Consider the following 25057-nt stretch of genomic DNA (forward strand, 5'->3'; position numbering starts at 1 on the left):
GGCCAACTGATCAGGCAGTCATGCCAATGTTACATAAACACATACACTCAGACTGTCCTGCTGCTGTGGCTCATTCAGGCACAAGGGTCTAGCAGCACAGGGACAAAGAACTGTGGGGTGGGCCCAGCCTGCCAACGAAACTGCAAGCTGTGCCTCCACATGCTGGAAGGAAACCACCCACCCACCAAATGCAAGTGATAGGAACAGGGTGCCAGACAGTGTGTGCCTGAGCCTCAGTGTATAAAGCAGAAACCCCATGTGAGTGTGAATGTTAGCCTCTTGCATTCTGGATATGTGATAGCTCAACAGAAACTGTGAACCGAAATGAAGGACCCAGCCAGAGAAGCCAACCCTGGAGGCTTAGGGATGGAGCCCAGTGGCTTCCACCCAGCCCGACCATCCGGCCCCGGGCAGGTCCTCTCCCTCCAATGTGCACAATGTGTTCCATGGGACACAAACCTGCAACGTGGCCCAGGCAGGGCTGTACAACCGGGACAATGATTCTTACGGGGGGCTTGGATTGCCATCAGTCTTTTTGGGTCCCTTCCTGTCCAGCCTTTATTCCTGGAATTTCCTGGTGCCCCCACGTTTCCAGGCCTTCCTTGGGACACTCCAAGTCTCCTTGAACCAAGTGACACTCCCAGCCAGCTCCAGCTGCACTCCCCACCGCCCCCGAGCCAGGATCCACACTGGAACAGAGCAGCCCTGCTGTCGCTGGTCGCTCCTCCTCTGTACCCCAGGGGTGCAAAGCATACCCTCCTGCCTTCTCAGCCCTGTGACAAGTGAGGTTTCACTGAGACTGGGTGTGTGGCCCTTCACCAAAGCTGGGGTACAATCTCAGGCCATGTGCCAGGCTTGGAGGGAGGGTAACCTGCTGCCCGCCTCTGTGGCTGACATGGTGTCACCCCATGTCTTGAGGCTTCAAGGGAGGAAAAGAGCCTGAGGATCTGGATGGGCAGATTAATTCATCAAAACCTGAGCACATCTGGTGTTAATTAATCCCACGTCAAAGTTAACTCTTCCTTGTCTGGGCTCACCTCCCATTAGCAGAAAGGGACAGATGAAAAATCTGTACCTGCTTACTCCCTCCCCTTGCGGGGGTGGGGGGATATGAAGAAGCAAGCAGAATGGGCAGAACCAGGGCAGGAAAAGATGCAGAAGGCCCCACAGAGCAAGGCCTGGGCGAGGTGGGTATTTGCTCCTGAGAGGGGTGGTGCCTGACAATTCCCTGGAGTCCTGGAGACATCCAAGAGGAGACTCTTTTATTTACAGCAACAAATAGAACAGACCCCACCGCCCCCTTCCCTCCCTCACCCCTTCCAGTCTTTTCTAGAAAACAGTGCCTCCCCCTTAACTCCACCCCCAGCCCAGCCCCTCAGGTCACGGCTAGGGTCAGGGCTCTGCAGCTCTGCAGGAGCCCAGGAGAGGAGTAGGGGAGAGGCTGTCCCAGGGCTGGGCAGATGGCTGTCTCTTTTCACATTTTGCTGTCCTCCAAGCCTGGAGCAGCAGTGGGGTGGCCCAGGGGTGGCGGGAGGTAGAGATGCATAGAGGGGCACTCGTGGCTGCCTGGGTCCTCCCCTAACTTTCACAGTGTTCTGCAGCCCCGGCAGCTGCCCCTGGGTTGGTCCCCCACCTGCTTCCCATCCATCTATTCCACTAGGCCCTTGGTGCGATTTGTCCCTGGTGGCCCACCCGGACCTGTGGGTTTCTCTGCCAGGCTGATTTGGTTTCTCAGCACCCCCTACCCCCCAACTTCCCCTTCTCATTGGGGCTGAGGAGGGTGGCGGGGAGAGGACCAGCTCTTGCATGTGCCAGCCCTGGAGGGTCAGGAGGAAAAGCAGAGCCCACAGCACTCCATGCAAATCTCTAGGCAGTCTGCAGACTCGCAGCAGGCGTCCAGGATGCCGCAGTCCAGGTCGCAGGGTAGGTCGCAGTCGGCACACTCGCCGGAGCCGCAGCAGCAGCAGCAGAGGCACGAGTCCTCGGAGCTGCAGGAGCCGCACGTGGCGCAGTCCAGGACGATGTTGCACAGCGTCAGGAACTCACAGAACAGGCAGGACAGAATGCAGTGGACACAGCAGTCTGCGGGGGGAGGTGGGGCCAGACAGGCAAGGGCATGGGAGACCAGCCATGGCAGCCGTGGGTGGACGCTGAGCATCTACTGTGTGTCCCTCTGGCCTGCCAGGTGCTCAGCTTGCACTAGGCGCATGCAACCCACCCACAGGAGAGTGCGAGGGGGACAGCTGATGGCTGGTGACCTGTTTATGGCACAATAAGGGGAACCTAAGTGAAGGGCTCTGAGATCAGGCAAGCTGGTCGGCCTGTATCTGCCTCTAACCACACTGTTCACAAATGCAACAGTCATCCAAAGGATGGGTGTCCCATGCACCACTCTGTGCTGAGCATGGACCAACCTTGCTGCAAGTGCCCGCAGCTCTGCTAGGTGGGGACTATTAGTAGCCTGGTACTGCCGGTAGGTTAACTGAGGCAGGGAGCAGTCACTTTAAAATGGGAGAGGGTCTTGCAAAAGTCCCTGGAAAACGCACATTGTGAAAATCAATATGCATAAGCTCCAACTATTTTTTGTACGCAAAATAACCCACCTTGTCGCTTTCTCTTGGATCTTTGGAAGGCTTCACATGTGCTGGAATTCCACTACTCTGCCTGGCCCTCTTGGGGTGGGAGAGGGATAGCAGCAGCCTCTCCAGGTCCCCTCCCAGGGTCGGCTGTTTCCACAGCTGCTAAAGGACTCCTGAAGCACCCTCCCTTGGGAACCCATGCCTCTTCTAGCCAGGGCTCTCCACCGGCCCCACCTCCCTGGGAGGAAAAGCTGCGGCCCTAGCCCCTCCCAGCCCAGCACCGCCATGCCTTGCCCTCCCCCAGGAATCGTGTGACCTCCCACTCCACCATGATTTCCTTTCTGTGACTGCCAGCTCCTGCACCTGAAGTATAAGCTCCTCCAGGGCAGGCACCGTTCTCCCTGGTTCACAGGGCCTGGCACATGGCAGGTGCTCAATGCATTCAAAAGTGCTAATGAATTGGGGCCCGGTGTTGTGGTATAGCACGCTTAAGCCTCTGCTCATGACACCAGCATCCCACATAAGTGCAGGTCCTAGTCCTGGCTGTTCTACTTTCCATCCAGCTCCCTGGGAAGGCAGAAGATGCCCCAGAAAGGGCCCCTGTCACCTGTGTGGGAGACATGGAAGAAGCTCCTGGCTCCTGGCTTCGGCCTGGCTCAGAGTAGTGGTGGAGCATGCAGCCTGACCTCAGCAGGCTGGCTTCAGAGCCCGCACTCTGAACCCCTCAGAATGCTTCCAGGTGCTGAGCTGGCATCCCGTCTGAAGGTCAGGACACAGAGTAGGCCAGGGCCGCCAGCTCTCTGCAGCGGCAGGTCTGATCCTGTCCTACACGGCAGGGCTCTTGCACGAGGGGAACCATCTCTGTGTGTGGAGGTGATGACATGGCTGCCTTATTTCAGAGCCTTCAGTGGCTCTGTATGGTTGTCCAGACAGAGCCCAGGTTTGCTGCCTGGCTTGGAGCCCTGACCTGCCTGGAGTCTCACCTTGACCGTGCTGCACTAGCATGCGTGTCCACCTGTGTCCAACTGTGCTCCAGGACCCTCGTTGAGTGGGTTTACCTCGCACTTGCCACACCGGGTGGGATGACCTGCCTCTCTCTCACATGGGGCTGCGTGAGGGTGTCATCTGGACACTTGACATGCTTGAATATCCCTTCCTAAATAGAAGACAGTTGGGGGTCACCTGCTCTGTGGAGTGGGAAGGTTTCTGAGCATTCTGTGCACAAATCTCATCTACCCATACGAGGCTCCTTCCACGTGGCAGCATTTCCTTTAGAAGTCTGGGGTGAAGGTCAGGCCACAGGCAGCTGGCTGTCCACATAGCCCTGCAGAGGGTCTTTGTGTTGGAGGAGCAGCGCTGGCTGCTAGAGCTGCATGCTATAATCTGCAGCACCTGGAACCACCCCAGCTCTCTAGCAAGCCTCGTCTTATTCTGCTAAGTACTCTTCTGCTGTCAATATTAAACAGACGGCCCATTCCTCCAAGGAAAACCCAGTTGGCAAGAGCTGAGTGGCCCTTGTGACAACAGCTGTGTCAGAGCTGGGATGATAAGGGTGCTCACAGGTGAGCCCAGAACCTGGGATCCAGGGGGCCCTTGGAGGAGGCTGTCAGCCTGCACTTGTAACCATTGCCTGGCCCAGATGTGACCCCGGCCCCTGAGCATGGAGGAACTCCACTCCTGGTTGAGTTGGGATTGGGGGATGGTGGTGTGTTGGGGGTTCAGTGTTTACCTTCCTGTGCCTGAAGCGGGATTTGGGAGGCGGCTGATCTGGTGCTGCCCTTGCTTTTCTTGCTGCCCTGGCTGGCCAGAGACGAATGCGTCTGCAACTTCCGATGGGTCTTGGGGCCACCCAGGGTACCGTTCCCTGCCCGCCTGGTGCCGTCCAGCTCCGAGGGGTGGCCAGAGCCATTTGGCAGTAGTGGGGTGCAGCCCAAGGGGTTTGCCTGAGGCTGGCCTGGAGAGATAAAAGAAGAAATGGTGAAGAAAAGCTGGGGACCACCAGCCCCTACATTCCTTCCCCCTGGCAAAGTCCATGCTTGAATCTGCCTTATTCTTAGATGCACCTGGCTAGTAGTAGCAGAGTTGAGCCTGGCTCCTGACTCCAAGTCCAGTGCTCATTCCCTCAAAGGGAGGTACATAGCAGGCGAGGGGCACAGAATGAAACCCATTCTCCTGCCCTTGGGGTGCTGGCATAGGGGGCTGTGGTTGAGGGGCATGGGACTGTGTGGCTAGGGTGGGGAGGATGGTGATGAAGCAGTTAACCTGTCCCTCTGTCTGTGCCAAGCCCCCAGCTGTTTTTGCCCTTGCCGTGCCGGGTGATTTATTGGAAACATCTGCTTGGAGGCGAATGCCTGGGTCTGGAATCCAGGGGCTCCTCACAGCAGCCCCCTGTGCCCGCACTGCCTGCCTCTGTGAGCAGCTGGCAGAGGGTTTGGGGCGGGGCCTTTGAGGCCTGAGTGAGGAGGAAGAGGAGGGAAGACAAAGGCTGGTGGGGAGACCCTTGAGGCCAGGACCCCCTGAGTCCCCATTCTAGGAAGAAGGACAAAGTTCTAGCTTTAGTACCAGTGTGCAGGGAACCTGCCCCTGGAGAGCCTCCCACCCTTGCCGCCCCGCAAGCACCTCATTCAGGTTGCCAGAGGTGAGGCCAGGTGCATGTGTTGGGTGGAGGCTGGCTGGGGAAGGGTGCAACCTTGAGCTGAGATGGACAGCTGGGAATTCAGGGTCCCCAACTCATGGCCAGGGCCCTCTAAACTGAAGGAGCCACCTGCATTTTGAATAGCGCAGGGGAGGGAAGTGGCCTCAGTGTTGTCCTTAAATGAGGGCATTAAGTCTTCCTGTGATACTGGCAATGATTGAGCACTTACTGCATGCCAACTGCAGTTCTAAGCACTTGCTAAGTATTCTCCCGGTGTCTCTATAGGGTAATAGCCTTCTTCTACAGTCCCAGAGAGGTAGAGTGAGAGAAGGAGACCAGACTGGAGACAAGCTGAGGTCCAACAAGGGCCTGGAGAACAACCGCTACTGTCACAGTAGTCTCTCCCCTTACAAGCAGCAGCTGGCATGTTCTGGGAGCTCTTGCATGCCAGCCAGCCAGACCTGTGCCTCGAGTTTCAAGGGGAGGAAATTCGCTCAACATCCCAACTTGAATTTTTCTGGCCCTATCGTACAGATGAAAACACCAAGGCCCAGAAAGGGTACGACTTGTCACAGGCCCTTCCTATAGCCCGGAAGAAGAGAAGGGAAACGGAGGCGAGGGCAAGGTGAAGGTTGGCACTCCCAGGGAGCTCCATGCCAGGAGCCTCGGGCAGCAGGTGTGACTAGGGCCTGCATCTGGGTAAACAGGGGAAGGCGATGGGAAGTGGCCAGACCTGAGTCATCCTGGCCTCGCAGAGGGGAGGACCAGGCTGAGTCCTTGGCCAGCTTTGGTGCCCCTTGCCCTGCTCCCTAAACATGGGCTCAGTGACCAGAGTGGGCGGGAGCATGTGGTGGGCTGAGGGCCCTGGGAGGCCCAGGCAGACACAAAGCTCGCCTGTGGCCTTGGCTTTGGCCGTGGGGGTGGGAGCTGAGTCACAGAGCAAACACTCGGGGCCGAGAGACACAGGAGTGTCTGTCCCACTCTCGGCCAGGCCTCCCCTCCACGGCCACGGGCTTGACCTGTTTCTCTCAATTCTGCTGGTGGGTGTGTCTGCCGGCGGCTAAGGACTGTTCGCTAGCAAGGTTTAGTAATCCTGCCTTCCAGGGAGTCCAGCTTAGCCCCAGATGCCCTGGCCCAAGGCGGTTCCTTGCTTGGCCATGCCAGCTGGGCAGGCAGGCACAGGAGTAGGCACCAGCAGGGTGTGAGCCCTCAGTCTCCCAGTGAGTGACCAGGGCAGAGTTGTTTTCCCTGGGCCTCGCTGTGCTCATCCGCAAAATGGGCTTGACCCTGGCTGTCCTGCTGTTTGGCCACAGGCTGAAGTGGAGAGCATGTGAGTTCATTCTGGGAAGGAAACGATTTGTCTGTTACTGCTACACGGTGATCCCAGCTGCCCAGTCCCAGGACTTCCTTGGATACCCCAAGGGCTTGAAGAACACAGCACAACCATGTTTTTTCTCCAGAGCAAGTGGGGGTTCCAGTCCTTCCTTTTCACCCTGGATGGGGTGGCATCCCAAGAAGCCCCTGGTTCTTCCTCTCCACAGAGTCTCCTGCTTAACTTAGACCTCTTGGAGCCTGCCCACCCATCACTGTCGCCAGCAAGCACAATGACATCGCACCCCCTATCTGTCCGCTGCTCATGCTCCCACCCTCAAGGGCCCAGCTAGGGGGGCAGCACCTGTAACATTTTGCCAGCCCACCTGAGTCAAAAAAAAAATTCCCTCCTGTTGCCACCCCGATCCCTCCCAGCCAGCACTCACATGTCACAGCTTCTGTGGGAACAGCAAGGTCAGTGCTGTCCAGGGCCTGGGGGGCCCCAGGGTCATTGCCTTGGGGCATCGGGGGTGCTGCCTCCTCCAGGGAGCTCGCCTCTGGCGCCGCCTCCACTGACTGCGTAGATTCTGTTACTACCTCCAGCCCAGGTAGCAGGGGCAGGGTCTGGGCTAGAGAAAAAGCAGACGAGTGAAGCACGTTTTCCCAGTGTCCCCTGTTTGTCCGGCTTCATCCCAGCAGGCCAGCAAGCCCAGTGGTCTCTCCAAAACAGGAATCTCCCGTCTTTATCCTCTCCAGCAGCAGGGCTGGACTCCAAGAGAGAAAGCTCCACCCACAACCTGCTGGTGTGTGTGTGTGTGTGTGTGTGTGTGTGTGTGTGTGTGTGTGTGTGTGTGTGTGTGTGTGTACGCGCGCATGCACACCTGTGCATGTGTTGTCAGGGAGAGGCAAGGACCAGCAATACCAAAGGAGTGAGAAGAGTGGCAGCAGCAGTGCAGGAAAGAACGGACAGATGGTAGGTGACAGCGAGATAGGGACAGGCACGGGGAGGGGCTGGGCCTGGGGGAGTTAGGAGCAAGGAGAGCCCAGAGAGGGAGACTGGACACAGAAGGTGAGAGCCACCAGTTACCCATGACAAGCAGGGACCAACTTGGCGACATTGTGGCCATCAGTGATGGACAGATGGGACAGAGCAGAGGCAGAGGTGGAGAAGGGAGCGCAGTGTGGCCTGGGAGACAGACATTGAGGAGCCGGGTCACAGCAAGAGGGTGGTGACCAGAGGCCCAGTCAGGGGAACCTGCCGGCCAGGAGCAGGGAGGGGCCCCAGGCAGGAAAGGAGATGAGGAGATGGCCCAGTAGGGCCGGTAGGGAGAGGTGAACCGCAGCCCTGTGTAATTATAGGGGCCGCGCCAGGGGTGGGCGGGAGGCAGAAATGGAGCCACCTTAAAACCCACAAGGTCACAGCACCAGAGGCCCCCCAGGGGCCAGGAGGAGAAGGCTAAGGAGGGTGGAGATGGCAAGAGGTGGGACAGGGAGGTGAGAGGGGCCTGGGCTCCCACTGGGCTTGGGAAAGCCTGGGGGTCAGGTGCAGCTAGGGGCCACAGGCCAGCCCAGGCTGCAGGGCTGGCCCTGGATTGTGCTGCAGGAACAAAGGTGGGGGGCTCAAGAGCATAGCCCCTCCCTGCCTTGTGTCTCACCATGGGGGACATGCAGAAACCCAGGGCAACCCGTGGGAGTAGGCAGCACCCCAAGGGGAGCAGCCCATGGCCCAGCTTCCTCCCAGGGCCCGGGACACCCCCTGTGGACTCATGGTGAGAACCCTGATCCTTCTTAGCCCTGGGGGGATGGAGACCACAGAGGGCAACAAGCCCCAGTGGGCATGCTCAGTCCTGCCCAAGGGAAACCTCAAAAGCTGCTCACAGGGCTGGGAGCAAAGCAGCCGACAGCCAAGGTGGGAAGGCTGGAGGTGTTCCTCCCAGCCCCAACCCTGAGCCCCACTGGCCCACAGTCTAGGCTGGCAGGAAGGAGGCTTGAGATTTGGGTCACTATGTCCAGCTCCTGACCATGACCCTGATGGGGGGATCCTGCCTCCCTCACATAGTGCAGTGAAAAAAACTTGAAGGAGCAAAGAGCCCACAGTGCCCAGGGGACAACCTTAGCTACGGAGTGAGACAAGATGGCAGCTGGGGCATGGCAGGTCTTGTGGTCACTTCCCAGCCTTTGGTCTGGGGTCACAATGGTGCATGGGGTGACACCATCAGTGTCACAGTAGAGTCGGGGCTTCTGGTTCCCAGCACTGGAGAGGGAGAAGGGCAAGAGAAAGAGTTTAAAGGTTAAGAAAAGTCTGGCACGGTAGCCTAGCAACTAAAGTCCTCACCTTGCACATGCTGGGATACCATATGGGTGCTGGTTCTAATCCTGGCAGCCCTGCTTCCCACCCAGCTCCCTGCTTGTGACCTGGGAAAGGAGTCGAGGACGGCCCAAAGCCTTGGGACCCTCCACCCATGTGGGAGACCCAGAAGAAGCTCCTGGCTTTGGAACAGTGCAGCTCTAGCTGTGTGGCCATTTGGGAAGTGAATTATCAGACAGAAGCTCTTCCTCTCTGTGTCTCCTCCTCTCTGTATATCTGCCTTCCCAATAAAATAAAAAAATAAATGAAGAAGAAGGAGGAGGGGGAGGAAGAGGAGAAGGAGGGAGAGAAGGGGAAGAAGAAGAAGAAAAAGATTGGAACCTCAATTCTGCTCACCTCACCGGGGCAGTCTCCCCTACAGGACTAATGACCTTCAGTCCTCGGGAAATTAGAGAGGGGCCGGACTCAGGACCAAAGGAGTCTTAGAGGAAAGACAAGGAAAGAGTGAAAACCAAGTCCAGCAACCTTGACCTGGAGACACACAGAGGGGCCAACATCTGTGCAGCCAGGAGTGGGTGGCAGTGGGGAGCCAGCAGGCCCAGGACAGGGAGTGGACTGCGCTGCTTGCAGAGACAGGGGACAACAGGGTGGCAACAGCACACGATGTCTGGTGCTTCCCAAGCTAGCCGGGGCAGGCAAGCCTCAGGGAACCAGGATGAGAAAGAAGGCGCAGCAGCAACAGCTACAGGAAGACCTGCTCTGCAAGGAACTGTCTCAGAGGCCCCAACATTAGGTCTTGACTGCAAAACAGCAGTTTTCCTTTATCACCTTAAAGAGATACACTGTTGTCTAGCCTTCCAGAAAGAACACCTCAGGAAACTCTTGGAGAGAAGGGATGGCAGCAGAGATCAAGGGCCACAGTATGGACATGCAATTCCTGCCCTGTGTAAAGGCACCTGCCAGTAGGGTGAAGTCCCCCCACCGTTGGAGTCTTGTCCCCCTGTATCACCTCTTTCCAAAGGGATACCTTTTTCTTTCCCTGCAGGAATGTTATACATGCTGGTGGCATCTCTGAGCAGACCTCCACCATAGGTCCCCACTTCAACAGGGACATACAGGAAAACCAACTGCCCCTTCGCTTCCTTCCACATATTCCCATTCCTAGGAACAGGGACCAGGTCCATGAACTGAGTTCCACCCCTTGTGAGAGGGAAAGGTCATGTTTACATCCCTGAGCCTAGGCTGCCATCCCATGTTGGAGTGCTGGTTCCAGTTTTGGCTGCTCCACTTCTGATCCAGCTTCCTGCTACTGTGCCTGGTAAGGCAGCAGAGAATGGCCCACTGGGCCACTGCCACCTACACGGGATGCAGTTCCAAGCTCCTGGTTTCAGCTTGGCCCAGCCCAAACTATTGTATCTGGGGAATGAACCAGCGTATGGAAGATTTCTCTTTTTCTTCCTCCTTCCCTCTCTGTTGATATGCCTTTCAAATAAATACATATTCAAAAACAAAACCAAAAGACCCCCAAACTGAAAAAAATCTGAGCCCATAGGCCCATGAGGGGATGCTATGAGAGACTCTGTCATGAGACCTTCCACCTGTGGTCCATTAAGTTGAGGGGTCATCCTGAACCAAAAGCACAGGGGGGCCCTTCCCAGACAGTGCCCATGGGCACTTTAAGCTGGTCTTGGGCTCCTACGCTGCTCCCAAATGTCCAGTCCTTTCACTGTCTTGGGAGACCATGTCTCTGGGCCAGGACTTCATCTGGTTAGAGAGTGCTGGCGGGCACCGACCACCTCCATCTCTCCTTAGTCTGGCACTCAAGGCCTCCACCTACATTTTCAGTCTAATCAATGGCCAAGGGTCCTGTGGTTGGACGAACTGTTCTTTGAGGCCCTGGGCCATAGCCAGCCCGTCTTACCAGCCTGCCTAACTAGAAGGTGCTATTCTCCATATCCAGTCCATTTATCCTGACCCAGCCTAACCTTGATCTTTCCTTCCAGAATGCCTTTCCTGGCCCCTGAGCCAGCAATCCCTCCTCCAAAGAGTCTTCTTGGTATTGAGGGTTTTTTTTTTTTTAAAGATTTTATTTTATTTTTATCGGAAAGGCGGCTATACAGAGAGGAGAGACAGAGAGGAAGATCTTCCGTCCGATGATTCACTCCCCAAGTGAGCGCAACGGCCGATGCTATGCCGGTCCAAAGCCAGGAGCCTTTTCTGGGTCTCCCGCGTGGGTGCAGGGTTCCAAAGCTTTAGATTAGAACTGGCGCCCACATGGGATCCCAGGCGTGCAAGGCGAGGACCTTAACCACTGTGCCACTGCACCGGGCCCGGTATCGAGGTTCTGTCTGGCACCCCAGCCCTACTGTAACCTTCCTCGGGTAGGGTGAACACTCACCCTGTCCCTCTAAAGTCTGCACTTGGCAAAGCCTGTGGATGTCCTGAGTTCTGGAGTTTGGAATGCCCCAGGTCAGAGGAAGGAGAGCGAGTGAGAGAGCTGCGGGTTAGAGAAGGCATCTGCCCTTGAACTCCCCAAGGGGGTGGGAGGGCATGTGGACTCTTTGATGCACACATAGTTGAATATGAATCCACTGGTGAAAGTCCCAGGCTGCCAAGTCAAGCCCCGTGAGCCATGGGGCGGGCCGGAGCTGGCCAGTCAGGTTGGATCCAGTTGGTTTTATTTTAGGTCTGAAGGCTCCAATTCCCCAGGACATTGAATTTTAGAGTCATATGCAGGAATGTGACGCCCTAGCGCTGAGCAGAAAACTGCCTGTGCGTTAGGGAGCCAGTCCCCTTGGGATTCTCAGAGCTGGGTGAGGAGGAAGCCACCAAGAGACTGGAGGGTGCTGGAGGTGTGGGACTTGGCCCCTGAACCAACCAGAATGGCCATGAGTTCCTCCTCTGGCCAGATCTGCATTTGGGGTGACCCAGGGAGGAGGTGACAGTGTTCCTGCCAGCAGGGTTCCTGGCTGCAGCGCTGTGGCCTCGCTGTTCTGTCAGCACTTGAGGAGCGGGGGTTGCTGGTCTGGGATTCAGGCGTCTGTGGGGTTTTGGCTGAGTTGCATGTGGTTTGGGCTTCCTGGGCAGCAGGCTCACTCTCCTAAGGCGGCAGCACAGCACGGCCTCCCAGCTATGAAAGCCACATTGTCTGGCACAGCCCAGGCTGGGGAAGGGGCTTGCAGAGGGTTGGGGCAGGAGTGGGGAACACTGGAGGACCTCAGGTTACAACCCAGGGCTCAACCCTCCCAGAGTCCCACCCTGGTTCCTGGCTCCTGGCCTGAGCAGGTTTTACCCTCCCCTCCCTGCGGCAGGGCTAAGGCTGAGAAGGGGTCAGAGGGAGGAGGCAGGAGAGGCGAGACAGAGCAGAGCAGAGCAAATGGGTAAGAGAGGAAGAAAGCAAGTGAAAGTGGGGGATGGGAAAAGGCAGGAGACTGGGAAGAGAGGGAGGGGAGCGGGGGCCCAGAGCAAGGAGGAGGCTCTTGGACTTGGAGAAAAAGCTCTCCAACCCTCACCCAGCTCTCCCACCTGGCTGACGCAGCCAGGATCTTGACGGATGGGACTGCTCAAATGTCCCCACTTCCGGCCCCACAGGGAGAGGGGGCGCAGAGCACTCTCCAACCCTTGGGACCCAGGGTCTCTTCTGGTTGCTGGCTCTCTAGTTTAGAAGGCCCCAGCTGCACAGCTGTGGGTACCAAGGTTAGATACTCCCTCCACACGTGCGCCAGTCCCCATGGATGCCTGTGGAGCCAACCCAAGGTCGGACAGCAGAAGAAATCATGCTTGGCCTTGTCCAGAGGGCCAGCCTTGAAATGAGAGCTTAGAGGAGAGGCAAGAATGAGGCTGGCTGGAAGGAAAAAAAAAAAAAAAAAGTAGCCCAGGAGCTTCCAGAGGGGACCCAACTCATGGAATTGGGGTCCCACACTCCTGCCCAGAGCCACTTCCCAGGACCCTGACTCCACCGAGTGCCCCAGCATAGGCCTTCCCAGTCTAGACAGGCGGCCAGCCCCTAGCCCAGGCCCCTCAGGGTGTGGCAAGCCTCTGCTTGGCTGGGAGGCTGCCTGGGAGGACCCTGCAAGGTGGGGGCAGGGAACTCTGGGTTGAAGGGGGGGCTTGTATGTCTCAGCCTGCAGGGTAAGGGGCCCCAGGACTGGCCGCCAGCAGGGCAGGAAGGCAAGGAAGGCAAGAAAAGGAGGGCCAGGTCCTGCAGCGCCGCAGTTCAGGACAGACAAAAGTTTTGGGGAAGCGCGCAGGACTCTGGCTGGGCAAGGGGAAGAGACTCAGACACCCCCACCGCCGCCTGCGGCCCCCGTAAATATTGACACACTGGGCAGAACCGACCGGGACACAAATCCCAGACGGAGGGGCAGGCGTGTGTGTGTGTGTGTGTGTGTGTGTGTGTACGCGCGCGCGCGCGCGCGGGCCTGGTGTTGGGGGTGGGGGAGCTGGAGCGACTTGGCGCAGCCGCTGCCTCCGTTGCGGACCTTGCCCCCTTGTCCCAGGCTTCTCTCCCCATGCTTGAACGCGGTCCTCCATACCCAGACTTCTCATCCCCACCCCTACTCCCGAAAGCAATCCGCACCCGCCCGCCTCATCTCCCCGGAATTCAAGAAAGAGGTGTGTGTGTGGGGGGGGGGAGGGTAGAACGGCCTGCTCCCCGCCCCCTACTCTGTTCCTCCATTCCAGGTCTTACCTGGGTCAGAGGCTGCGCTGGGGGCTCCATGGGGCGCGTCACAGAGAGGAGGGCGCTGGTCGCTCACCTGGGACATCGGCTCGGAACCTGCAGGAAACAAGACTCAGCGGGCAGGGGCCGATCTTGGCCACGCGGACGGGGCGGGCAGTGTGGGCCTGGACTGGGGGCGATCCCGCCGCACACGCAACCTCCCCCTCTCGTCCCGCACGACTGCACTCACTCGTGCCCGCGGCGCGCTACACCGTGGTCCCAAGCTGGATCACCGTGCGCCGCCGGCCCTGCGCGCCTGCCGCGAGAGCCCCTCGGCCCAGGGGCCACGCTGGGCTCGGCACTGATCGCCCCGCGCCCCCTCCCCTCTCACTCGCGCCTCTCGTCGCCCATTTCGGCGCCAGCTCCAGCCGCTCGCCCCCTTCGTCTTTCCTTCTCTCCCCTCCCCTCCAGCCCCTCGCTCCACCCCAGCTCGCTGCTCCCCTCCCCACGTCCCCGGCGCAGCCTCTCCCCGCCCCCTCCTCGCCTTCCCAGTCTCCCCGCTGCGCTCCCCTCCCCCCGCGCGGGGGCTCGGCTCGGCCCCCGGGGCCGGACACGTCTGTCCGCAGGACTGTCGCGGCCCAAACCCTCACAGGAAGCTGCCTCGGCACGTTTCCTTCTCGTTCTCCCAGCTGGGGGGCCCCCCATCTCCCCCAGTCCCCGTCCCCCCCCCCCCCCCCAGCGGGCTGCAGCACACTGGATCGCGCGTTTTCCTTCCGCCCTAAACTCCGATTCCGTAAAAGTTTTCACAGAGTCTGAAGAGAGAGAAAGCGAGCAAGCGAGCTAGCGCACTACTGACCACCGCCTCGGCCTCGGCATAACAGCAGCTCCCGGGTCTGGCCCCAGGGCTGTGAGCCATCCAGTTTCTCAGGCACCCTTTGTCATCACTCCTCGCCCTACCTCCCAGTCTCGCCCGGAGGGCCAGGGTCTGGGGCTCCCGGAGCGCGCCCACCCTCCGCTGAGGCTGTCCCCCGGGGCATCCGCGCACACACGCTCCAACCTCCCTGCGCCCTGCAGCAGTCCCTACCAGCCGTGCGTGGGAATTTGTGTCGGAAAATTGACTTAGTCAAAGAGAAGCCAGCGATCGCAGCTCAGTCCTGCTCGGGGCTGCGGGCTGGACTCCAAGCCTTCCAGGACACCGCATGCGTGCCTCCCCCGACCGCGCGCATCTGCAGTTGGCAAGCCGTGGATAGACACCAGCTACCAGGGCGGCCCCGAGGGGGCGTTCGGGGACCCTCGCCTGGGTTCACCAGATGGGGCTGAGCGGGCCTCGGGAGGAGGGGGATCCTCAGGTGGTGGGGCGCGCCTGCTTGACAGCGTGCCAGCCACATCTGGCCCTGGCTGCCTAGGAGCCGACGCCGGGCTCCTCAAGGGAGGACCAGCTGGTGGCATCGGTGACGGCAGGCCCTCTCTCTCGGACCCGCATTCCAGCCACCCCGCAGAAAAAGCGGAAGCCAAGGATGGGGTGACGGAATGGGGTCGAGGGACACTGTTTTCCCTGGACCTTCCCCAGTTCTCACCATGGCTACTTACAGCGCTCCCAGGTCCTCGGGTCGCCAGCGGGGCCAGGACCAGCGGGGGGGCCCCCACGGCGCCGGCCACGTCCCCGCAATGGGCTCGAGTGGCTGCGGCCGAGAGTAGGGGGTGCCGCGCCCCCTCTCCCCCCTGCTCACCGCCACAACTGCTGGCTACTGGGACCTGGCTGGACGCCCCAGGGAGACAGCCGCGGCGCTCTGACTGCCAGGCTGGGAGCTCTGGAGGGCAGCGGGGCGGACTCCCTCTTCCTGGCACGGGCTGAGTCACCAGGACGCTCCCGGGCCGGCGCTTGGCGGCTGCTGCGTTCTTACCGGCTTACCTGGGGCCTGCGGCCTGGGCCTCCCTCCCTCCCAGGGCAGTCGGCCCTTCTGGAGGACCCACTGCCCAGGCTCAGATCTCAGCGCTGCCCCGTTCACCCCCGAATCTCCCTCACCCCTGAAACCAGCAATTCAGCATCGCTGCAACCGTGCTGTATGTGTCATCCGAATGCTCCCAACACAGGTGCTTCTGTCCCAGGGCCTCAGCAAGCTGAGCATTGGAGGTACAAGCACTTCTAATTTCGGCAAGTGTGGAAATCAGCCCTCCACAGGAGAACACAGTAGGGCGACAGACCCTGCCAATAGGACCACAGTTAAGATGCCAACTCTGCCATCTGCCATTGTTTCTTTAGGGGACGGGCATCAGAGCCCTGGATATGCACCCCAAGGGCTTTATTATCCAGCTCTGGGACCAGGGGCAGGTCAAGTCAGGCACTCCCCTGGGTTGCAAGATGGAGCTTATTGAAAATTATTATTTTCTTTTTATTGGAATGGCAGAGCAGATTGCAAAGAGGAGAGACAGAAACAAATATCTTCCATCTGCTGGTTTACTGCCCAAATGGCCGCAGTGGTCAAACTGAGCTGATCTGAAGCAAGGGGCCAGGAGCTTCTTCTAGGTCTCCCATGTGGGTGCAGGGGCCCTAGGCTTTGGGCCATCCTCAACTGCTTTCCCAGACCATAAGCAGGGAGCTGGATAGGAAGTGGAACAGTCAGGACACAAACAGTGGCCATCTGGGACACTTTCAAGGTGAGGATTTGAGCCATTGAGCCATTGTACCAGACCTGAAAACTATTTACTGGTATCTGTTTATTTAAGAGACAGAGCTAGAGATAGAGAACTCATACCCACTGGTTCACTCCCCAGATATGCACACTGGGATGGAAGCTGCTAGCTGAGAATTCCACCCCAGAGCTCACAGCGAAGGTGGCAGGGCCCCGAGCGCTGGGGCCTTCACCTGCTGCTTTCCAGGAGCAGAGCCAGAACTCAATACCAGGCATTTGGACACGGCCCGTGGGTGTCCCAACCAGTGTCTTAACCACCAGGTCCAAGTCTCAGTGCCATAAATCATACTTCAAGGCAAGTTTTTTTGCAAACCGAATGGGCAGGCTGCAGCTCTGCAGGTCAGCTGCCTGGTTTGACCAGGTTTCCTTGGAGTCCTGCCCCGGGATTCAGGGGAAGCTAGGGAGATGGGCACTTGCAAATTCCTCATGGACTTTTCTGCATTCATGTGGACTTTTGGATGGAAAGGATACTGTTTTAACTAAGTTATTTGATGTTCCTGAAGTATCAAGGCCAGTGTTTCACTTAATGCATAACGTCACCTCTCTCCCTCCGGTCCCTGCCTGTCTCCTCAGGGCTCTTGGCCAGGATGCCCCGGCAGGTGAGCAGAGCTCGGAGATGCCCCCTCCTAACATTCTCTGTCTGTCTGTCTGTCTCTCTCTCTCTCACACACACACACTCTAGCAGGGCTTTGCACCCATGCCCAGGCCTGACTTCACTGGGGACCACTGGCCAGCTCTCAGTGAAATGAGCTCACTTGACTCCATGTAGCCTTTCTTATCGCCTTCCAACCACGCTGCACACCCACCCCTGGCCTGCCTGTTCCTCAGTTGCTGGACACATTCTTAATGCAGGGCCTTTGCACTGGCTCGTTCTTCCCTCTGCCCAGAGACACCCACCTGGCTTCCTTCCCCTTCCCTCTTGCTTCTATCATCATCTAAGGGTAACCATCTCAGAGCCCTCCATCCCTCCATCCCTCCCTCCCTGCCACCCCTACCCCTGGATCAGCCTTCCCAAACACTGTCCGCTTCTACCTGATGCTTCCTTACTCATTTCTTGGGAGACTGAAAGCCGTGAGAGCCTTGTCTGCCAGGGTCAGCCTCCCAACATTAGATGCAGGTCGTGCTGGCGGTCAATGGCAGGCTCTTCGTAAACTTCAGATTCTTAGACTGGTATTTGCTCTCTCCTGCCCCTCCAGGGGTAGCCCTTCCAGGATGTGGCTGTGGGCCCAGGCCACTCCCTCCCAAGGTAGAGCAGACCACTTCAGAAGCCTCCGCTGCATAGCCCCTTGCAGGCAGAGGACTCCCAGGGCCCAGCCTGGCTGCAGCTGCTGGCGCCCACCCCTCCTGGCGGCCAGCAGCAGGCACAGCTCTTCCCCCACTTCCTGTCTCTGGAGCGGGGCCAGCCAGCAGCTGGGCTGGGTTTTGCAGCTGGACTACAGCTGTGGTCTCAGTGCCCTGGGGGATGGGACATGGGACAGTCCCAGAAAAGGGGAGTAGTGAAAGGGGGGAATGTTGTGCTGCTGTGGGGGCGGTGTGGAGGGAGCTTGCTGGTTTGGGGTTGAGAATCCACACCATTCCCCCGACCCCTGACTCACCTCATCCCACCAAACATGAGGGCCCTGAGCAGGGAATGGGGCTCCTACCACCGCCTTCCTGAAGGAGAAGGCCTGCGGTGTGTTAGGGAGAGCCCTGGAGCACCAGGCCTGATTCTGTGCATTCCCTGTTCCTGGTGGTGTACAGCAAATGAGTCAGGCGTATTGTGTCCACCGGGCTTTTATTAGCTACTTCTAGACTTTAATACACACAAAGTTCAAGTAGTTCTGATCCTCCCACCACCCCATTTTACAGATGAGTAAACTAAGGCACAGAGCAGTAAGGTAAGTGGCTCACCTGCCAGTCGTGGGTAGAACTGAGTCTTGTCCAGCACTTTCTAAGACCAAGAACAGAGCTGGTTTGTATCCCAGGCACAGCCTAAGCACATGGTGAGAGCTATGATGTCCTTTGTGCTATGCCCACCCCAACCCGAAACTGGTCCCGGCAGGTGCAGACATGGCCCTCTGTGTCCCACTTCTGTCTCGTTGGCACTGGGGCACCAGGAACTCACCAGGGCGTGGTAGAAAGAATGGGCTTGCTTTGCATTCTGGCTGGGTCATCCCTTCCTTGCTGTGCGATTTGGGGCAAATTGTTTGCACTCTCCGAGCTGCAAGCTTTTTCAGATAAACCTGGGGGACACTGGGTCCCCACTGGGTTGTAGAGAATGGGAGCCCTTGTGGTGTGACATCCTGGACTCAGTGAGCAGGGAACCCTTGTCCAGCACTTACCTCTTCTGGCTCCTGACAGCCCATGGAGCGGCTTCACCCCAGTCCTGTCATACTGAACTGTGTTTGCCAAGCCTTGCCCAATGCTTCCCATGTAACAGCACAGCTTGCAGCACGCCACAGCAACCAGGCGCTTCAACCTTTGCAATGTGAGAGAGCAGCTCACACTGGCTCCACTGCTCCCACATCACAAAGCCCTTCACTGCCCGCCTCCAGGTGCCAGCATGATCTTCCTTGGGGCATCAGGGCGCTCTGCTCCGGCCTTAGCTGTTGTCCTTTGGTCCATCGACCAGTTCATTGATCCTTGAGCTGTCAGTCATGGCTATTATGCTTACAGAGTGCCCCACCCAAAACTTTTTATTTGCAAAAAAAAAAGCCAATTAATGGGTGGGTTTTGGTGCAATGATTAAGTCACAACTTGGAATTCTTGCCCACTGTGTCACAGTGCTTAGCTAGACTCTGCTCTGCTTCCCATTCGGCGTCCTACCACTGCACATCCTAGGAGGCAGCAGGAAATAGCTCAAGTAACTGGATCCCAGCTGCTCTCCACTTCCAATCCAGTTTCAGGATAATGTGCCTGGGACGGCACAGGGGAGTACCTTTGGCCTGGCCTGACCCTGGGTGTTGCAGGTATCTGGGGTCGTAAACCAGCAGATGGAAAATATCTTTTTGTCTTTCTTTCTCTGTCTCTACCCCTCTGCATCTCAAAACACAATGACCTATAAAAAAAAACCAATTCAACTTTACACAGTTATTATTAAAGTTTATTAGAATTTTCTAGACAGTGCCAACACCTGACTTTTAAAAAACATACTCCATTTTAAAAAGATTTATTTTATTTAAAAGGTAGAGTGACAGAGAGAAGGAAAGAGATTTTCCGAACCACTGGTTTACTTTCCCATATGGCCAGATGGGTGAGATCGGGCACTCTGATATGGGATGTCACCATTGAAAGTGACAGCTTAGTCTACTGTGCCACAGTATCAGCCCCCACAGACTCTATTTTTAATGCACTTTTTCTTTTTTAAGAGTTATTTATTTTATTGGAAAGGCAGATATACAGAGAGGAGGAGAGACAAAGGAAGATCTCCTGTCCGATGGTTCACTCAGCAACGGTTCACTCCACAATGGCCAGAGCTGAGCCAATCCAAAGCTAGGAGCCAGGAGCTTCTTCCAGGTCTCCCACGCGAGTATAGGGTCCCAAGGCCTTGGGCCGTCCTCGACTGCTTTTCCAGGCCACAAGCAGGGAGCTGGATGGGAAGCAAGGCAGCAGGGATTAGAACCAGTGCCCATATGGGATCCGGAGCACTCAAAGCGAGTGCTTTAACCGCTATGCTAACACACCGGACCTTTTTTTTTTTTTAATATTTATTTATTTTTATTGGAAAGGCAGATATACAGAGAAGAGAAGAGAGGAAGATCTTCCGTCCGATGGTTCACTGCCCAAGCAGTCACCACAGCCAAGCTGAGCCAATCCGAAGCCAGGAGTCTCTTTGGGGTCTCCCACGTGGGTGCAGGGTTCCAAGGCTTTGGGCCGTCCTGGACTGCTTTCCCAGGCCACAGGCAGGGAGCTGGATGGGAAGTGGGGCCCACATGGGATCCCAGTGAGTTCAAGGCGAGGACTTTGGCCTCTTCGCTATTGTGCTGGGCCTGCACCAGGCCCTTTAAATGCACTTTTAAGTTGCAAGCAAAACTGAGTTGAAATGACAGTCTCCATGCTCCCCTGCTTGCTGCTGTCAACACCTCCCACCAGAGGATACCCTTGCTACTCTGGCATATCACTGTCACCCAAAGTCCATGGTTTACATCCAGGCTTATCAGAGGAGATGGGCAGGGAGCACTCCCACCTATTGGTTCACCCCAAAAAGGCCTACGATGGCCAGGGCTGGGTCAGGACTCAGAAAAGCAATCCAGGTCTCCCAGATGGGTCAGAGAAACCCAGTGGTTTGAGTCTTCACCTCTGACTCCCTGTGTCTGTGCTGGTGGGAAAATACAGTCAGGAGCCAGAGCCGAACCCAGACATCCTGATGTGAGTGCGGGTGTCTTACATGCCGGGCCAAAGGCCTGCTCTCTAGCACTCACTCTTGGTGCTGTGTACCCCAAGGCTTCTGACGCATGGATGACAGCATGGATCTGCCATGACGGCATCACTCCGATTTCACTGCCCTATAAACACCCCCGTGCTGTGGCTGCTTCTCCTCCTCCCCCACCTGCCAACATTCCCCTCAGCTCTGCTTGCTGCCGCACCGCCCTGCCAGACCAGGATCTGCTCCTCCGTACCGTAACAAATCGACCAGTGTGCAGATGTTTTTGTGAGTCTCAGTTTCCCATTATTTAGGTAGTTACCAAGGAGCACAGTGTTGGCTTACGGGAGAGAATGTGCCCAGTTCTGTTAGGACCCAGCGTGGTGTCTTCTGAAGAAGCTGGACCCTTTGGCATTCCCACCTGTGGGGACTGAGGGTTTGTGCCACTGCTTGGCGCTGTCAGCGTTGTGGATTTCTGCCAGGTAATCAGGGTGTGCCGCATTGTGGTTTTTACTCATATTTTCCCCATGACACATGACCCTAGCAGCATTCTTTCATGCGTTAATTATCTGTTTTACCTATCTTCTTTAGTGAGGTGCTTATTCATGTCTTTTCTCCATTTTAAAATCAGGTGATTCTTTTTATTATTGTTGAGTTTTAAGGGTTCTTTGCACATTTGAGGGTAACAGTCTTTGATCAGATGTGTCTTTGGCAAATATTTTCTTTTGGTATGTGCCTTGTCTCATTTTTTTGACAGTATCTTTTTTTTTTTTTTAAGATTTACTTATTTTTATTGGAAAGTCAGATATGCAGGGAGGAGAGACAGAGAGGATGATCCTCCTTCTGATGATTCACTCCCCATGTGGATGCAATGGCCGGAACTAAGCTGACCAAGTCAGGAGCCAGGAGCCTCTTCTGGGTCTCCCATGCAGGTGCATGGTCCGAAAGCTCTGGGCTGTCCCCAGCTGCCTTCACATGCCACAAGCAGGGAGCTGGATGGGAAGCAGGGCTGCCAGGACTAGAACCAACACCCAAATGGGATCCTGGCACATGCAAGGCGAGGACTTTGGGTGCTAGGTTATAGCACCAGGCCCTTGACAGTGTCTTTTAAGGACCTTAAGTGCTACACTTTAAGTCCAGTTTATCAGTTATTTCTTTTGGGGACCATGCCTCTGGGGAAGTTAGCCTCAGGGTGAGTGTTGGGCCTCATGATTCGGGCCCCAGCGAGGGCGTCCATATTCTCCATCCAAGTTCCTGCACCAGACTCCAGCTTCCTGCTAATGCAGACCCTGGGCAGGAGCTAAAGTTCCTGGTTTCCTGCTGTCCACGTGGGAGGCCAGGATTGGGTTCCAAGCTCCCATCTTTGGCCTCCTCCCAGTCCTAGCCAACCGTTGCAGATATCTGGGAGAAGAGAACCAGTGGATGGACTCTGTTTCTTTCTCTGAGTGCTTCATTTTTCAAATAAATTTAAAAAATAAATATAATAATAATTTAGAGAACCAAATAAAAAGTCAGTGGCAAACTCAAGGTCATCCAGATATTTTTCCTCTATGCTACCTCCCAGGAGCTTTATGTTTTAGCATGTGGCGCTGAAATCTGTTTTGAGTGACTCCCTGTGATTGACGGAAGGACTGTCTCCGGAGTCGGTTCTGTGCAGGTGGACAGCCTGTGGCTGCACAGCAGTAATGAGAAGGACTGCTCTGTTGTGCTTGTCTCTGCATGTTTGTCAAAGGTTGGCTGTCTGATCTGGGCTTTCTGTGCTGTTCCATGTCTGTCTACCCATTCTTGGGTTAACACCACACTGTCTTGATTTTGACTGGAGAATATAAATCCTCCCGCTTGGTTCTCCCTTAGGGTTGTGTTGATTAGCCTGGGTCTTTTGCCTCTCCATATATAAGCTTTTTAAAAAAAAAATTATTTATTTTAAATAAATAAATAATTCTTTTTAAAATATTTATTTATTTAGGAAAGACAGAGGTAAGAGCGAGACACCCACACACACATATCCTCTGATGCTTTCCCCATTGACCACAATGGCCAGGGGCTGGGCTCGGCTAAAGCCGTGTAGGCAGGAACTTTTTCCCAGTCTCCCGCAGGAGTGGCAGGAACTCAAGTTGCTCTCAGTATTGTTTTGGCACTACAAACAACCCTGGCAGGAGCTCAAGGCGCATCTTCTGCTGTTAGTAGGAGGTTGGTTCAGAATTGGAGCAACCAACTGGTAGTTGGATGTGGGAGCTTTTTTTCTTTTTCTTTTTAAGCAAATTTATTGAGACAGGATTCACATGCCATATGGCGTATTACATTATGAATTGTTTAAAATAGTGTTAAAAAACATTGTTTATAACTAGAGTTTTCATGTCAAGAATCTTTAGGTATGCTCCACTGGCAACAATTATATTCACAATGTTGGCAGTCCATAGTTTCATTTACAAAACTTTTCATCACCTCAGACAGGAATTGTAACTATTAAGCAACAACTCCCAATTTTAGTTTTTCAGGGTTGCCATGATGCTGTACCAGGCACTGGGTGCTGAGAAAAAGCATCATCTTGCCATGTAGTTTCCAGAGCTGGAAGTTGGAAGTCAAGGTGCCGGCAGGCTGTGCTGCTTCCAACGGCTCCTGGGGTGGAGTCCCGCTTGGTCTCTCAGTCTCTTAGCAGTGACCTGTGAAGCTCCAGGGCTGGGAGATGTGTCCTGTGGCTGTTCTCACACCCTCCATCTTCTTCTTTTAAAAGATTTTAGAAAAAATTTTATTTGAAAGGCAGGTTTTCATAGAGAAGAGACAAAGAGGTTCTCCAACTGCTGGTTCATTCTCTGAATGGCCACAATGGCCAGAGCTGGGTTGGTTCAAAGATTGGAGTTAGGAACATTCTTCCAGGTCTCCCATACAGGAGCAAGGGCCCAAGCACCTGGCTCATTTTCCACTGCTTCCCCAGGCCATAAGCAGCAAGCTGGATTGGAAGTGGAGAATCTGGGGCTGAAACCAGTGCTCACCTGGGATGCCAGTGCTACAAATGGAAGAATAGTCTACTACGCCACCGTGCTGGTCCCCATCCATCTTCTGCTTGTGTCTGCCTTTGTGGCCATATTTCCTGTTCATTTGGGGGCATCAGCCATACTGGATTGGGGCTCGCTCTGGAGCGCCTCAACCTGGTTCCATCTGCACAGACCCTGTTTCCCAGCCTGTCTGTGGTCTGAAGGACGGTGAGGCTGAGACTTCAGTATATGCTTGTTAGTATATTGCTTCCCTTCTTGCTCCTCCCAACCTCGGGTTACCTCTGTTGCACTTTCTGTACCCGTGTGTTGCCTACTGCAGCTGTTTCAGAGAAGTGGAACCCGCTGCTTGTTCCAGTGCATCCGACTCGTTTCCCTTAGCATCCACACCATGGCATCTCAGAGCTTCGCTAGTCTGAACGGCTGGCTAGTATTTCATTGCGTGTAGATAGATCGTTGGGGTATTTCCATCTTTTGGCTACTTGAAATAATGTTGCAATGTAATACTATCTGAGGTTTGCTTCTTCTACACTATGTTGGTATCTGTGTCAGTTTTTAAAAGTTGATCATGGAGGGGAGCGTTGTGGCAAATCAGGTTAAGTTGCCATTTGGTATGCCCACATTCCATACAGGGGTGTCAGTTCAAGTCCTGGCTACTCTGTTTTGTTTTTAGTTCTTAACTGAATAGTTAGCTTATCAAAAATGTATTAATTTAATTAATTCATTTAGAAGACAAAGCAACAGACAGAAGGAGAGGGAGAGACAGAGAGAGGTCATCCACCTGCCGGCTCACTCCCTAAATGTTTGCAAGAGTTAGGTCTGGGCCATTTCAAAGCTAAGAGCTAAGAAATCCATCCTGGTCTCCCACACTGGGGGCAGGAGCCCAGGCACTGGGCTGTTACCTGCTGCCTCCCCAAATGTGTTAGCAGGAAGTGGAATTGGAAACAGAAAAGCCAGGAGTGGAACTGGCCTTCCAGCGTAGCATGCTGACATCACAAGCAGTGGCTTAGCTGTCGGCAACACAAACACCAGTGCTGCCCATCACCTCCAAACTGTGTCTGATCCAGCTTCCCGCTGACATGCACCCCGAGAAGCATCAGGTCACAATTCAAGTGCTTGGACTCCTGAGAGCCACCTGCTGGGAAACCCAGATGGGCTGGCTTCAGCCTGACCTGGGCCTAGCTGTTACAGGTCTTTGGGACTAGAAAATGTCTCTCCCTCAGCCTTTCAAAGAAATAATTGAAGTGTGTTTTAAATCTCAAAGAATTGACCATCAGCACTAATATATGTCTATTTACATGATGTGGTATTATGTCACCTCACACATTGCTAGCCACATCAGTTAGCGTTCCATCAGGAAACTAAACTACCTCAAGCAGAGGCAGGTCAGCACAATGAGCTGGGTACCACGTCTTGGAAGGATGAAGGAGGAAAGGGAAGAAGGTGGTTCTCTGGGCTTGGAAACTTCCACACATGCAGAGAAAGCTCTTTCTGCCTCAGGCCTTCTCATCTCTCACTGATTTCCTCTCCTTGGCA

The 25057-nt window shown here is 55.6% G+C and overlaps 1 protein-coding gene across 2 annotated transcripts; it reads right to left on the minus strand.

The window, feature by feature from the left end:
* Positions 1-1820: 1820 nt before the first annotated feature.
* LOC121167162 (myoD family inhibitor) lies at positions 1821-13610 on the minus strand. 2 transcript variants are annotated; one of them, XM_040996549.1, is made up of 4 exons: positions 13524-13610; positions 6972-7154; positions 4309-4533; positions 1821-2082 (listed from the first exon to the last, which is right to left on the minus strand). In XM_040996549.1, exons 1-4 carry the CDS (start codon positions 13597-13599, stop codon positions 1826-1828), a joined length of 741 nt encoding a protein of 246 aa, XP_040852483.1. In that variant the 5' UTR covers positions 13600-13610; the 3' UTR covers positions 1821-1825. The 2 variants fall into 2 exon arrangements, with proteins under 2 accessions (XP_040852483.1, XP_040852484.1); XM_040996550.1 differs by lacking the exon at positions 6972-7154.
* Between the last annotated feature and the right edge of the window lie 11447 nt (positions 13611-25057).

Source organism: Ochotona curzoniae, unplaced genomic scaffold, assembly GCF_017591425.1.
Source record: "Ochotona curzoniae isolate NIBS_2020 unplaced genomic scaffold, NIBS_Ocur_1.0 patch341, whole genome shotgun sequence".
In the NCBI taxonomy this organism is placed as follows: Eukaryota; Metazoa; Chordata; class Mammalia; order Lagomorpha; family Ochotonidae; genus Ochotona; species Ochotona curzoniae.